This window comes from Andrena cerasifolii, chromosome 11 (assembly GCF_050908995.1).
Source record: "Andrena cerasifolii isolate SP2316 chromosome 11, iyAndCera1_principal, whole genome shotgun sequence".
Classification (NCBI taxonomy): domain Eukaryota; kingdom Metazoa; phylum Arthropoda; class Insecta; order Hymenoptera; family Andrenidae; genus Andrena; species Andrena cerasifolii.
The window spans coordinates 4,416,332-4,429,211 of NC_135128.1; the positions used below are offsets into that span (position 1 = coordinate 4,416,332).

The following is a 12,880-nucleotide window of genomic DNA, read 5'->3' on the forward strand; positions in this document are numbered from 1 at the left end:
TTAGTAGGAATTTGTAAATATAGAGTGCATTTTGTGGTTGAGGAGTGACGACCAATTTATTATTGCGAATTTCGGTCCCAAATTTTTAGGAAACATTCATGACATATCAAGCACTGAAAATAAGAAAAAATAATTATTTATCTTTTTCACATATTTCGGTATATGCCCCCCTTAAATGTTTAAAAAATAGTCCTCGAAAATAAAAATTCCATTTTTTGTTCGCCTTCCTAAATAAAAAGTGTTCTAGAAGCATTTAAACTTACAAAATTTGAGGGAAAAAAGTTATTACTTTTTTAGTTTTTCGGACTTTTTTCGAAAACCGTTTGTCGCACGAGAAAAAGTAATAGAACATAAAAGATGCTCCTTGTCCGGATCTACAACTTTTGTTTGACATATTTTCTTATTTAATCAATAACTCGGAGGATATTATATAAAATCGACTTCGCGAGCTGTTAAATAATGATTTAAATGTTTAAGGGCCCAGGGGCATCCTTTCCCGTTATCCGATCGAGCTCAAACTTTACACGGACTTTTTTTTTTAATTATTTGGAACTATTCTGGAGGGTGCCTCGAAGAAAATTCAAAAGTCGCAAATAAGAGCCACCCTAGTGACTACATTTCTGCATTCTCATCGTGCACATTGATGTACAGCGATGGACGTATATAAAAGAACTTCCGTACGGCTCCAGACTACGCGATAAAGTGGCTGGCACGTGAAACGAAACTAAAACTTCTTTCTCCCGACGGGGTCTTTTACTTCCTGCGCCTCCGCGCGTTACTCGGCTACCGAACACCCTTTTAGACGTTTCCCGTGATATATTGCATTTGACATTTCTAGAAATAGACCACTCGAAGTCATTGACCGATTCTTACCTACAGCCTACTGTTCTTATCCGCGGACGAATTTTGCAGGCCTTGAGTTATGATTTCACGTGGCGTAACATTTCATTCTCCATCTCATTTATGAATTAATTATACATCTAGCGCAGCGTTTCCCAGTTAAACTTGGCCGCGGAACCCTTCGAAACTCATTAAAATTTGGTGACACCCCCATCCTCGACAGTTTTTTTTTTAATACAGTCTGCTGATGACGTCATCGTTGCTTCCTCGTTGAATAATTTACACAGTTTTTTGGTATTCAAATTTTATTATAAGATACCTTTTCGCGGCACCCTAAACTCCGAAACCCGGGGGTTCCGTGGAACATCAATTGGGAAATGCTATTCTAAGGAAGTAAGAAGTGTCAGGAAAAAGTAGATGATTTAATTTAAGTCGTCACTGTTCCCTAATTCGAAGTGAAGAGCAACAGTGAATAATGATGATGTGAAAATTTGGTCGAAACAACGATAATAGATCAGAAAAATAATCTTGATTATCTTCTCAAAAATGGCCCACGGAAAGCAACACTGAAGGCCTTTGCCTGCCTCGAAAGTAACCACTAGAACCAAAGGTACAGTAGCGGACAAAAAAGTTACCACATTTTCGAACCACTCTACCTCTATTATTTTTTAACATCCACTCAAAACTGTAGCATCTGCCCAATATACATATTCTGGTAGAGAATTAAGAACTGTATAAAACCCAGTTAAAGTTGAATTTATTTAACTAATAAACAAAATCCCTACATAACATTAAACACGATAAAAACACCCTTTTAAAGCTGTTAAAAAGTTACCACTTTTGAAAAGTAATAAAAAAATCTAATATTTCGTAGGGGTACCTTCTGCTTTTAAGACGACCTTAAAATTGACCAAAACTGGCAGCTTCTTTGTCGGCTCCAAAAATGTGTTGTCCCGTTCAATGCCATAAAAAATTCTTTTTGTTAGCTAAATAAATTCAACTTTAACTGGGTTTTAAACAGCTTCCAATTATCCATCAGAAATTGTATATTAAACAATTACCACAGTTCCAAGTGGGTGTTAAAAAATAAATAAAGCAACTAGAAAAGGTGGTAACTTTTTTACAAATGAGGCACTGGGAGCAAAAACGCACTAACCCACATTGAAAAAAAAATCATTTCTCCTATTTTATAAGATTACTACAGCCTATTGGAATACTATATTGCTACTGACTCAATTTCGCAAAAACCTCAAAGCCTCAAATGTTCCTTTCGGCCCATGGACAACAAATTAAATTGCAAGCAGAGAAAAACAATTTTCTTCGGACTGAAAGTCCAGGAACTGAAGAGTTCCCGAGGAAAGGTTACTATAGGTGCAAACTCGATCAACGTAGCAGAAAAATGAATTTCACGTACGCGTCAGCTGCACCTCCCGTTTCTTCTGTCATCTCCTTGCGTGCCAGGCGCAGCCGCCTTCCGCTGAAAATATCGCTGCGAGCTCGGGGATAATCGAAGAGGCGCGGGATATTTCTGCGATTGCAAAAGGGCATTCCTGCAAGGCGGGAGTCGCGAGGCGGAAACGGCGGATTACCTGAAGAACGGCCGTAATAACCGTTGCTTTTTTCCCCGGCGATACGTAATTGCCGCTTCAGCACGTGAAATGATATCGAGCGCGAATAAAACGCTCTGTTAAGCTCGTGTGCACGCGTAGACGCGTCGCTTGAACTGGTTTACGCGGGGCGGAAAAACTGAAAATCATAGGAAATCGCGAGATAGCGGCGGCAGCGATAAAAATGATAATCGTGGAACGAAGCGCGGATGCGATTGCGAGAAGTGGAGATGATAACTGTGAAAAAGTTGATCGTTGATCGATGTGGATGAATTATTTATCGAAAAGCCCGCCGATGTAATTCGATCACTGTGACGGCTTTGTGCGTTGCTTCTGCAAGAAGTGAATTGTTTTAGCTTTGCATCCCCTTTGCGAGCGAGTGTTTCTTGCAAAGTGGCAGTGTACGCAGGGGTTGTACTGAAACAGGTGTCGCGTGGATTAATTTGTTGAGGATGAAGGGACAAGGCGTGTCGTGAGCTTCTTTTGTGACTGTTTAAGGTTTGATATTGTTATTTGTGCTTTTTAATTTGGTATTGAAAGTAGGGGAGAAAGCTAGTTGACACGTTTTTCAGCTTTTCAGTTTTCAATGCTTTTCATTTTTGTTTGAATTAATTACTTCGTAACAAATATGCTAATATATACTTCGGCCCTTCCTCTTTAATATGTTGCGAATGAAAAGTTGAGAAAATACATACGAAATGAATGAAAAAATGTTATTTGGACGAAGATAAAATGTATTAATTTACCCCACTGCGGGGCTAGTTGATACGTTATTCTGTTTTCAATTTTTTTCATTTTTGTTTGAACTAATTACTTAATAACAAATATGCCAAAATATACTTTGGTCCTTCCTCTTTAATATGTACTAAGCGGAAACTTGATAAAATACGTACAAAATGAATGAAAAAATGTTATTTTGACGATCAATTTGGATGTACCAAAACTATTTACTTTTTCTCTATATAAACGAAAACAGTTAAAAAACGATTGTTAACGTCAATGTACACACACGTACAATGGATCGTAGGAAAGAATTGAACAACAATCTTCATATATCTCGCTCAAATGGAGCTACGCATACACGGTGTCGAGATAATTCGTCTGTATCAACTTGCCCCCTGTATCAACTAGCCCCGGTCTCCTCTAAGGGTTGCAAGATAATTTTTTAATTATCGTTGAAGGGTAAGGTTTATTCTTTGGTATAGTTCTTATCAGATTCTAATTGTAAGTGAGAAAAGGTACAGTGGATGTCCAATTTATTATACTCAAACAAAAAGGTTTTAGATTTTGTAAGTTTAAGCGATGGAATGGCTGTATCTTTGCGAAAAATGGTCGCAAAAAATATTTAAAAAACGCATTTTAGCGCTTGGAGATTCTAGTTTTTGAATCGAGGACTCAAATTTATTTTCATTCATTATGATACAGTTTCGTCAAGATGAAACGTGGGAAACGAAGTTGAGAATAAGCGCACATACCGTACGTCTTACTCCCTCCTTTGCCTTCCCAGAATCCGCAGCAAAAGATAATTAAAGATACATTGACACCCAACAAATACTTCGTTACTCTAAATTCTAAATTAACTCCGCCATAAATCGGCCGTCTTCAAATCACAGTTGAATTACAATTAAATTGAATATCGTTCGAGTGACGAGCGCCAAGATGATTTCCTAGAAGCGACACCGAAAGGGGGGCTCGTCCGAGAGAAACTGATGGATCGATCCCTCGATCCCGCGAGCTGAGCGAGGGAAACGAATCGCGAAGGCGTCACGGCCAGAAGATCGATCCGGGATTAATGATGCATGCACGTATTCCTCGGAGTTGCGCGAGAGTGCGTAGCAATAGGGCTTAAAAGCGATGCCCACTCGACTTCCTAGTCGATAACTCGACACACGACCCCTGGTGCCACGGCACAAGACGTTCCTCGAGCGTACGCGCGAAATCTTTCGCTCTTATCGAGGAGAATCCTCGTTCCCTAACGGAATTACAATTTCCCTCCTTCCAGATGGTAAAGTCGTACATACTCATCACGAAACTGAACGTTTTTCTCTCCATTCGTGACTCATAGGGAAAGATCCCCAAACCGGAAATTAAAAATATTATGAAACTTTGGGAATATGTAGAGGAAACATAGGTACTATATGTAGTTCCCGAGTTACAACACAAAATCCGAAAATAGCCGGATTTTCAGTGGACAATTTCACCCCCTTACCTATAGTGAATTTGGGCAGCAAAAGAAATTGCGTAATACATACACTAGGCGTCAAAACGGCTTCCCTTCGGAAATTTGGCAACGTTGCATGTCACTAGGTATAACTCAGCGGTTTTAGTGACATGCAACGTTGCCAAATTTCCGAAGGGAAGCCGTTTTGACGCCTAGTGTATGTATTACGCAATTTCTTTTGCTGCCCAAATTCACTATAGGTAAGGGGGTGAAATTGACCACTGAAAATCCGGCTATTTTCGGATTTTGTGTTGTAACTTGTTAACTACATATAGATAAGAACTATAAGTTATCAAATGATAGTTCTGAGTAAAAGAAATAACTTTTGTCTGAAAACTTTTTTCCATTTATTACAGTTCATGAGTTATAACGCAATTTCGGAATATAGTCAAATTTTCGGGGATCAATTTCACCCCCTTAGAGTGGATTTAAGTAGCAAAAAAAAATTGCGTAATACATACCTATATATCCTCCACATATCCCCAGATTCATAATTTGTTTAATTTCCGAGTAGGAAATCTTCCCCTATTAGCCTGATAACTGGATCAGTTCTCGTCAAGAATCGTTTTATTTATAAATGACAATAATTCGCTACCTGTGTAAAATTTTTTACGAAGTTTTTTATCTTCGCCACGAGTCCACTTATTCTACTCAACGTGGAGGAATTTTCTAGCGACGAGTTAATTCGTCTTCGCTGGTTAACAAGTTAATATCTTGTATCAAAGTGGAAGGTCGTTTTTGAGAAAATTAAAATTCGTAAACTGTAAGTCACTGGAAATAATAGAACACCAGTTTTTATTTTATTTCTATTCTGAGAGACCTATCTCTCAGAATAAAAATTATCCACCCAGAAGAAACGTTGTTCATTTTCAATTGAGTTTATTCACGTTACTCGAATTTTATTGCAACATTGCCGAGCTTCCGATTGACCCTTCCTTTTTGGTGTATTGGTGCAGCTCTACTGCTGTGCGAGTTAGCTCTCATTTGATCAAATCTTACTAAGGCGAGGGGTCACTCAGGGGGGCGGCCTCAATTATCGGGTGCACCCGTTACGTGGGCAAGGGTCCGTTGAAACGAAACGGCCGAGATATGACGTCTCTGTTTGGAATACTGAAGGACGACACGGTATAATTGCGTGTTTCCGTTTCAGGGTACGGGGGATACCACAGGCAGGGTTGGTGTCAGGCTGGATTGGGCGCTGCCATGTCCAAGGTGAGTCCGCAGAAAAAATCCTATGCTACCGGAGACCCAAACAGTCGACTTGCAATACACACCAAATACAGAAACCTAACCAACACGGGCAATCTTTCATTCCAAAGCGTTTTTGAAATCTATACTTATTTTGTATCAGTTCAAAGTTTAAATACTTATGTTGGAAATTAATCTCTTACCTTCGAGGTAGTAGATAAAACTAACCTAAAAAAAGTTTCACTTTGCGCCCATACTTGCTACTTTACCGGAAAATTGTTCCTGTGTTTGAAATATAATTTTTGAGACTTCTGGGCACCTAAAACTAAAGCCGAAGTTTGAATATAGTTTCCTTAATATATTTAAACTATAGTTTCCTATCTTCTACAGTTTCGTCTAAACCCGAATATAGCCTATATTCCAATAATTATTCTCGACTTGCCCCAGAAGACTAGAAAACACCTCTTAAGCCTCTGTTCCTACAAAATCATTAACAATATTTGCGCACAGCTCTTAAAACGTTACACCCCATTCCCACGGCACTCGAACGCAATCATCCAATCATTCCACCCCACTACGCCCAGCAATGCCCAATCTGGGCCCATTGAAACGGTGCAAGAAAACCACCCACTCCCTGCCAGAATCACGAAGCAGTTGAAAAGCGACACCCCGACTGCGCATGCCCGCCGCGCGACAAAGAGGCTCCCGGGGGCCTGGTGGTGGTAGGGCGGCAGGATTAAAATTCAGACTCGGGAACTATTGAAGTCAACGAGAGAAGCCAAATACGAGGTTTCCGTGGGCACGGCCTAACTGTTTAAGTCGACGGGTAAACAGGGGACTACGGGGGATATAAATACGGTAACCCCACGTGTCCCGGCGGTTGCCGCGTTCTGAAAGAGTTAAGAGGCGACACACGAGGGGTCGGGCCTCGGGAGGCCGAATATGGCCAGGAATGTGAATTCCTGCCTTACGCACCTCCGACCGGGGGACATTCGTATTCGTGGTGCACGCGAGGTATAGAGGCAATCGGCTGGCCGCTCGTATGGGATTGTCTTGTCGAAAGCTCGATTTTCTGGCCCGTCGGCAGATCCCGGGGGCCGATGGGCCAGGACCCTGTAGGCGTCGGCCACCCTTTTTACTCAATCCCCTGCGAGATGCATCTCTCGACCCTGCGCGGACCTAAAGGGCCGTACGACTTGTTCGCTGCACCTGCACGATCCGCCGTTGATACCTTCTTCGCTGGGTACCCACGGCGTCGCGATAAGGATCAGGAGCAATAGGTACGAATTCGAAATTGGTATGTCAGTGGTTTATTTCCCCACTGGTGAACCGGCGGCGGGCGGGGAGCACCGCGTACGTGGAACGTATTAAGAATGCGCTGGCGGGAGGTGCACGATGGGTATGCGGATTCTGGGCTCCCTTCCCTTTATGGCTTTTGGGAAGGTTTCTTGCTTTGTGGGGGAAATGAGGTGGGTACAGAGTGTAGGTAATTTGTTAGGGGCTGGGTTAGTATTTGACTTGTAATAATAATACCTATTAGGGGTTAGTATTGATCGAGTGGTGTTTGCTTTCTGTTTGTTGGGGTCTGTTAAGGGGGTATACCCCTTTGAACCCTCGGGAAATGTGTACATTTTGTGGATTTTTTTACAAGTCAACGGCTCGATGAAGATTTCCCGTTTTTTAAATATCTTTACATAGTATTATGAACTACTTAAAAAAAAAGTTTCAGTTAGAAAGCTATTGTTTTTCGGAAGGTATGCATACATATCCGAAAGTCTCTCGATTTTAGACAGCTAAACGGTGGGCCTGAAAACAACTGTATGTCGTGTCTGAAATCAAAGACAATAAAATCTTCTTCTAAAGTATGTCAATAGGTATCGTCCAACGGGGCCGATTTTGAAAATTTTTAAAAATAAAGAAATGGTGAGGGTTCAAAGGTAAAGTTACATTTTTCTAAGAGAAAACGCCACCTTTTTTCTTTATAAGTAATAAACGGGGAGTCGGAATAAAAGAAGCCCTCGTTGCATGCACCCCTCTGAATCCGCCACTGTGCTGTGATTTTTGTTTGCAGTTTGAAGAGAAACCAAGTAGGTATCTTTAGAGAAGATAATCACAGCGTTTGATTTTTGTTCGCAGTAGGAAAATCGAAATTTGGTAGTGAAAGTTTGATATTCTAGAGTCTACTGATACATTTGTAGAGAACATTAAAAATTCTAATGAACGTTAATAATGCAAATGTGGCTGGGAAGGAATTTATATCATGCATTTTGGAGATGTTACGGTGAGTTACCTGTTGATAGGGATTTTGGGGCTGGGGACTTGGGAAGCAAATGTAACCAGGAAGATCTTTGAGAGGTACGGATTTGTAGCAGTGAATTTGTAGTAGTACTAGGGATTGCAAACCGGTAAATCGGTAAATCGGTTTGAAATTTTTTTTCACTGATAACGTAGTAGAAGTCGACGGAATTATGCGCTATATATATGCGCTACATTGCTATACATACAATTTTTACCGGTAATTCGCCAAATTTTTACCGAGAATTCAATAAATTACGTATTTCTCGATATTTACCGGTAAATCGATTTACCGGTAAATTATGTATTTCTCAATATTTACCAGTAGATCGCGAGAAATTTGGCGAATTACCAGTAAAAATTTTACGTATAGCAATGTAGCGCATATATGTAGCGCATAATTCCGTCGATATCTACTACGTTATCAGTGAAAAAAGCTTCAAACCGATTTACCGATTTGCCGGTTTGCAATCCCTAAGCAGTACCGATTAATTTTGCGTAATACAAATTAGCGCAGTAATACTCTTCTATTTAAAAAGTAATTTCAGGTATAATTAATTCCTATAGTTATAAACTGTGTAAATTACATGAGTGCTTCATTCTCCGAACTGTTCGATTATCCGAACAATTCGAATTCCCGAACCACCTGGGTCCCAAACAGTTTGGATAATCCACGCTCTACTGTACTCAAATTTCTATTTAGTGTCACCCGCGACCTCGGAGTGTCAGATACGCTCTAAAACTGTCACAGTGTCGTACCAGAGTCAATCCCCTAGCACCCATAATTTCCCTCGTCGCATCGGAAACGTCATTCCCCTCGTCGGTGTCCTTTTCCCTTGAACCCCACGACTCGGGCCTCGATCGAATCTCCGCGCGGGCAAGAAAACGCAAAACGGTCTGGCACGATGCTCAATCCGCGCGAGGGGGTCGCGTTATCGCTTAGCGGGACAGCTTCGATTGCCAGCAAAGAAATAGTGGGACAATTCCGCGGCCACTCAGCCGGCTATCTCTCCGCTGGATGTATAATTCAGAATTGTCCGGCTATATGGCATATGTTTAATGCATGCTGCGGTCCGTGGCCGGTTCTAACCTCGCCTCAGCATTCAATGTTAATACCCCACCCCCGCGCTCGAAAACGCTCAATCGCGGCTTTACCCACGGTCCACTGTAGTCCGTGCAACGACGCTGCAGCAATGGTTTTAGGCAAATTCGATTCTTACTCGCGCTTCTTCCACCCTTCCCTCCCCCGCCGCCCCTCCTGGACTCTTCGATACCTCCAGAGGACTCCTGGTGTCTTTTGTCCTTCAGCCTTTTGGGAGTCGCGGCTCCAACAGCTGGGGAACGCTGGCGAATTTTAATCGGGTGTTTAACTCTGGATGAAGACGTGCGTCCTTTTCGGCGGAATTCGCGAAAGCCGTGGGATGCACCAGGGGACAGCAGAGTGGCACTTTAGTTGAAGGAGATAGGGCATTCTGGTCTGGATTCTCTTTGGTTAAAAGCAGGGTTAATATTTTAGATAAAAAAATATTTAAATAACAGATCGAATGAAAGTTACTTTTACTTTAGATTATTCGACGGATAAAGTTAGTTTTTTTATTCGACGATAATTTATTCGTGGCAATTTTTTTCAATAATAATTTTGCCCAACTGTGGTTGGAAGTTGGGTTATTAGTGTGTGTCTTTTCATGAGATTTTTCTCTGAATTTGATTTCTGTTTATGTGAAATAAAATGGGGGAAGAATGACCACTTTTAAAATTTGTATTTCCCTGATAATGTTAAGTTGAAAAGGTCAGTAACACTGTATTATAGCAAAATATGTAAGGAACAGTTGGCCTTGCTAGAAAGCTAACAGCAGCAGTGGTTTTTACAGAAACTTATATTTCATAATTAAACAATTCATTCACACGCCACTTCTCATCCAGTCAAATTAACAAATTAATATTTAAATTATAATATTCACAGTCTTCCTACAAAACCAGCTAAGGTGGATGTCCCAATTTCTGTTCATGTCCCCATTTCTGATCTTTTTTTTTATTATTATATGCGTTATGTTTGTACTATAGTTGCAACAAAATAATACTAAATTACTTAATCGCTATTTTTCATGAGCAGAAATACGGACATTTAGAGCATTATATATTTAATTACAAATTACTAATAGTTAAACATCTTGAAATATCTTTCTTAAATAGTTTTTGAATTGGTTGATTTATTATTAAAGAATTAATCAATTACTCTGCAAATTTTCATCACAAACAAATTTTTTACACCTTCTTTATGACGAGTAACCTCTTAAATGAGCAGAAATTGCAACATTCGCCTTATCAAACTGAAAATATCTCTCCTTTCTCAATCTCTGCGTACACAAAACTCGTTCAGAACTCTATGTAACATTAGGATGTCTTAGTGATGTTAGGGAAAATTCGCTTTTATGTGCAAAATATCGTGAATTTTCAGTGTTTTTTTTTCATTCAACCCGACCTGCTGTCTGTTCGCCGATTGAATTACTAGAGGAGCCCTCGCGTGCACTAAATCTCGAGGACGGTGATTTAGAAGCATCCCCGACGCCACTGGGAATGCAATCGACCATCGATCTTCGCGTTAAACCTCCGCTCCTGGTATCTACCTCTGTTGTTCCTGGTACACCCCGCGTTATCCTTCGATCTACAGAGGATCTAGTCAAGATCGATTGATATCCGACCGATACCGATCTATACGACTCGGCTGCTCGCATCGATCCTCGTTCAACCGAGCGCGTATCCTCTGTTTATCGGGCCGAAAATAACTCTGGGAGGTCCTCTCCTGAAATCTTAATGTCGCAACGGAACTCCGGCTTTGAGGAATCCTTTCAGATCCAGTCCGATAAAGATTCATCGTTCCACGTCCGATATCCTGCTGGATATCGGGTCAATGTATAGGCAAACTGTGTATGACGCTGATTAAAAAGTTGTGCTATTTTTGTTTGAATGGTAAAATATTCTGTTTTGATAATGATTTTTGAATTTAGAATTAGAGGTATCTGGAGGTCTGTGTTGCTTGTTTGAAGGGGACGGGAACTTTGCAGGTTAATGTGTAGTGCTTGTGTTCCACTTATTATAAATGATAGATAGTTAATTTGGGCGTAGTTATGCAGAAAGATAACAACCCTCAGTGATCTGAAATTGAGTTTTAGTTTGAAGATTTTAATTGCTGAAGAAAAGTAGCTTTATTTCTGTTGGGTATGTTTTATTTCTTGTTATTGTTTCACAGTTTTTAATGGGTTATTTAATAGTGAGTGGCATAATTATTTTAATTTTCTGTAGCTTTTGTTTTTTAAGCCGAAAATGGAACTATGGCTTGGTAGATTTAATAATTGTATAATGTCAGAGTTGCTCTGTGTTGGTAATTTTTGTAAAATAAAGATCACGAAACTATGGAATCCGTACTTTGTTTAACTAATTTTTTGTTATTTTGAGGGTTGGTAGGTTTCTCCATAAATAGGCCCAATTGAAGGTCTTCTTTTCCTCGTCGTTAATTCTGTTCTCAATTTTTTTTTTTGAGGTCGTTATTTTATCGTTTTTGAATATTAGAATATAGAAAAGTCTGCTGACAATCTCCTCAATTCTCGACGAAAAGCGGAGGTCAGGAACTCGATAATCCTGTGTGACAAAATAATTATTACAAGATTATTCTACAGGTAGCTGATGTTTCCCTGCGAAACTCTACTCTTCTGTATCTAAACCATCTTTCTGCCTGAATTAGAGCAAACATCAAATTAAGAGTTTTAAAAATTTCTTTCGAGCAATCGCTACTGCTGGGGGGCAGAAAATTGAAATTATCTACAGAATTATTGTTTCACTGAACGAGAAAATAATCTCGAGTAAGTGGAACATTAATACAAGCATAATTACCTCTTAAATTGTTGAGTTCAACAATCGCAGTGCATATTATCTGAACTTCTAAAGCATAACCACATTCCACCTTTCGAATATCTCGAACCACCCTCAGAACTTTTACGATATCGTGCTGGAAAGGGACTCTCGCTTTCGCGACTCAGAAAAACTACTTCCGCCCGAACGGCGCTTTCGTTTTCCTCTTACGAGTGCAACAGCCGGCTGCTTTGTCTGTAATCTGGGCCCGTTTCTTGTCGGGCGTTGGTGCAGTCCCTCTCTGGACTGCATTCTGTATGCACTTGATCGACGAGAGCTCTCTAGTTGCACGATATGCACGCATTCGCGTGCGTAAGGTGGTCGTGAAGCTCCTGGACGAGGTTGAGATTCAACGATGGAAAAATTCTTCAGGGAATTCTGTTTCGAGTAGTTGGAGGAACCTCGAACGAGATTTTGTAATAGTTAGAAGTGTATGTGAAGTGTGATTTAAATAATTTGAAATAACGTTTGAACAGTGGCAGACTGGCTGGGGTTTCAGCTTGCCCGATGGCAAGTGGGCCCTGTGGGCTACGGACTGCAATTTTACGAAATTTTTCAATTACTGGTAGTTCGGTAAAATTTTCAATCAAAACCGGTTTACCGGTAATTGACAGGTACTTTTTTAAGGTTTTGAAAATATAAGAGTAAACATTAAAAAAATTCTCTAATCGAGCATTATAAAAAATATATGCAAATAAAACTGTTCTGAACATAAAATAATGATATAACACAAAATAGATGTATTTGTATAACTATTGACAATACTTATTCATATGGATCTTCACCACGAAAACAATGAAGAGGATCTTAACTTACAGAC

At 40.2% G+C, this 12,880-nt stretch overlaps 1 protein-coding gene across 2 annotated transcripts in view; it reads left to right on the forward strand.

Moving 5' to 3' along the window:
• The window catches only part of If (integrin subunit alpha inflated), a 166,077-nt gene that overhangs the window by 120,238 nt on the left and 32,959 nt on the right, over window positions 1-12,880 (forward strand). For both annotated transcript variants that reach the window (XM_076822718.1, XM_076822719.1), the window contains exon 5: window positions 5,819-5,880. In XM_076822718.1, coding sequence (XP_076678833.1) covers window positions 5,819-5,880 — 62 coding nt within the window. The remainder of the gene's footprint in view (window positions 1-5,818; window positions 5,881-12,880) is intronic.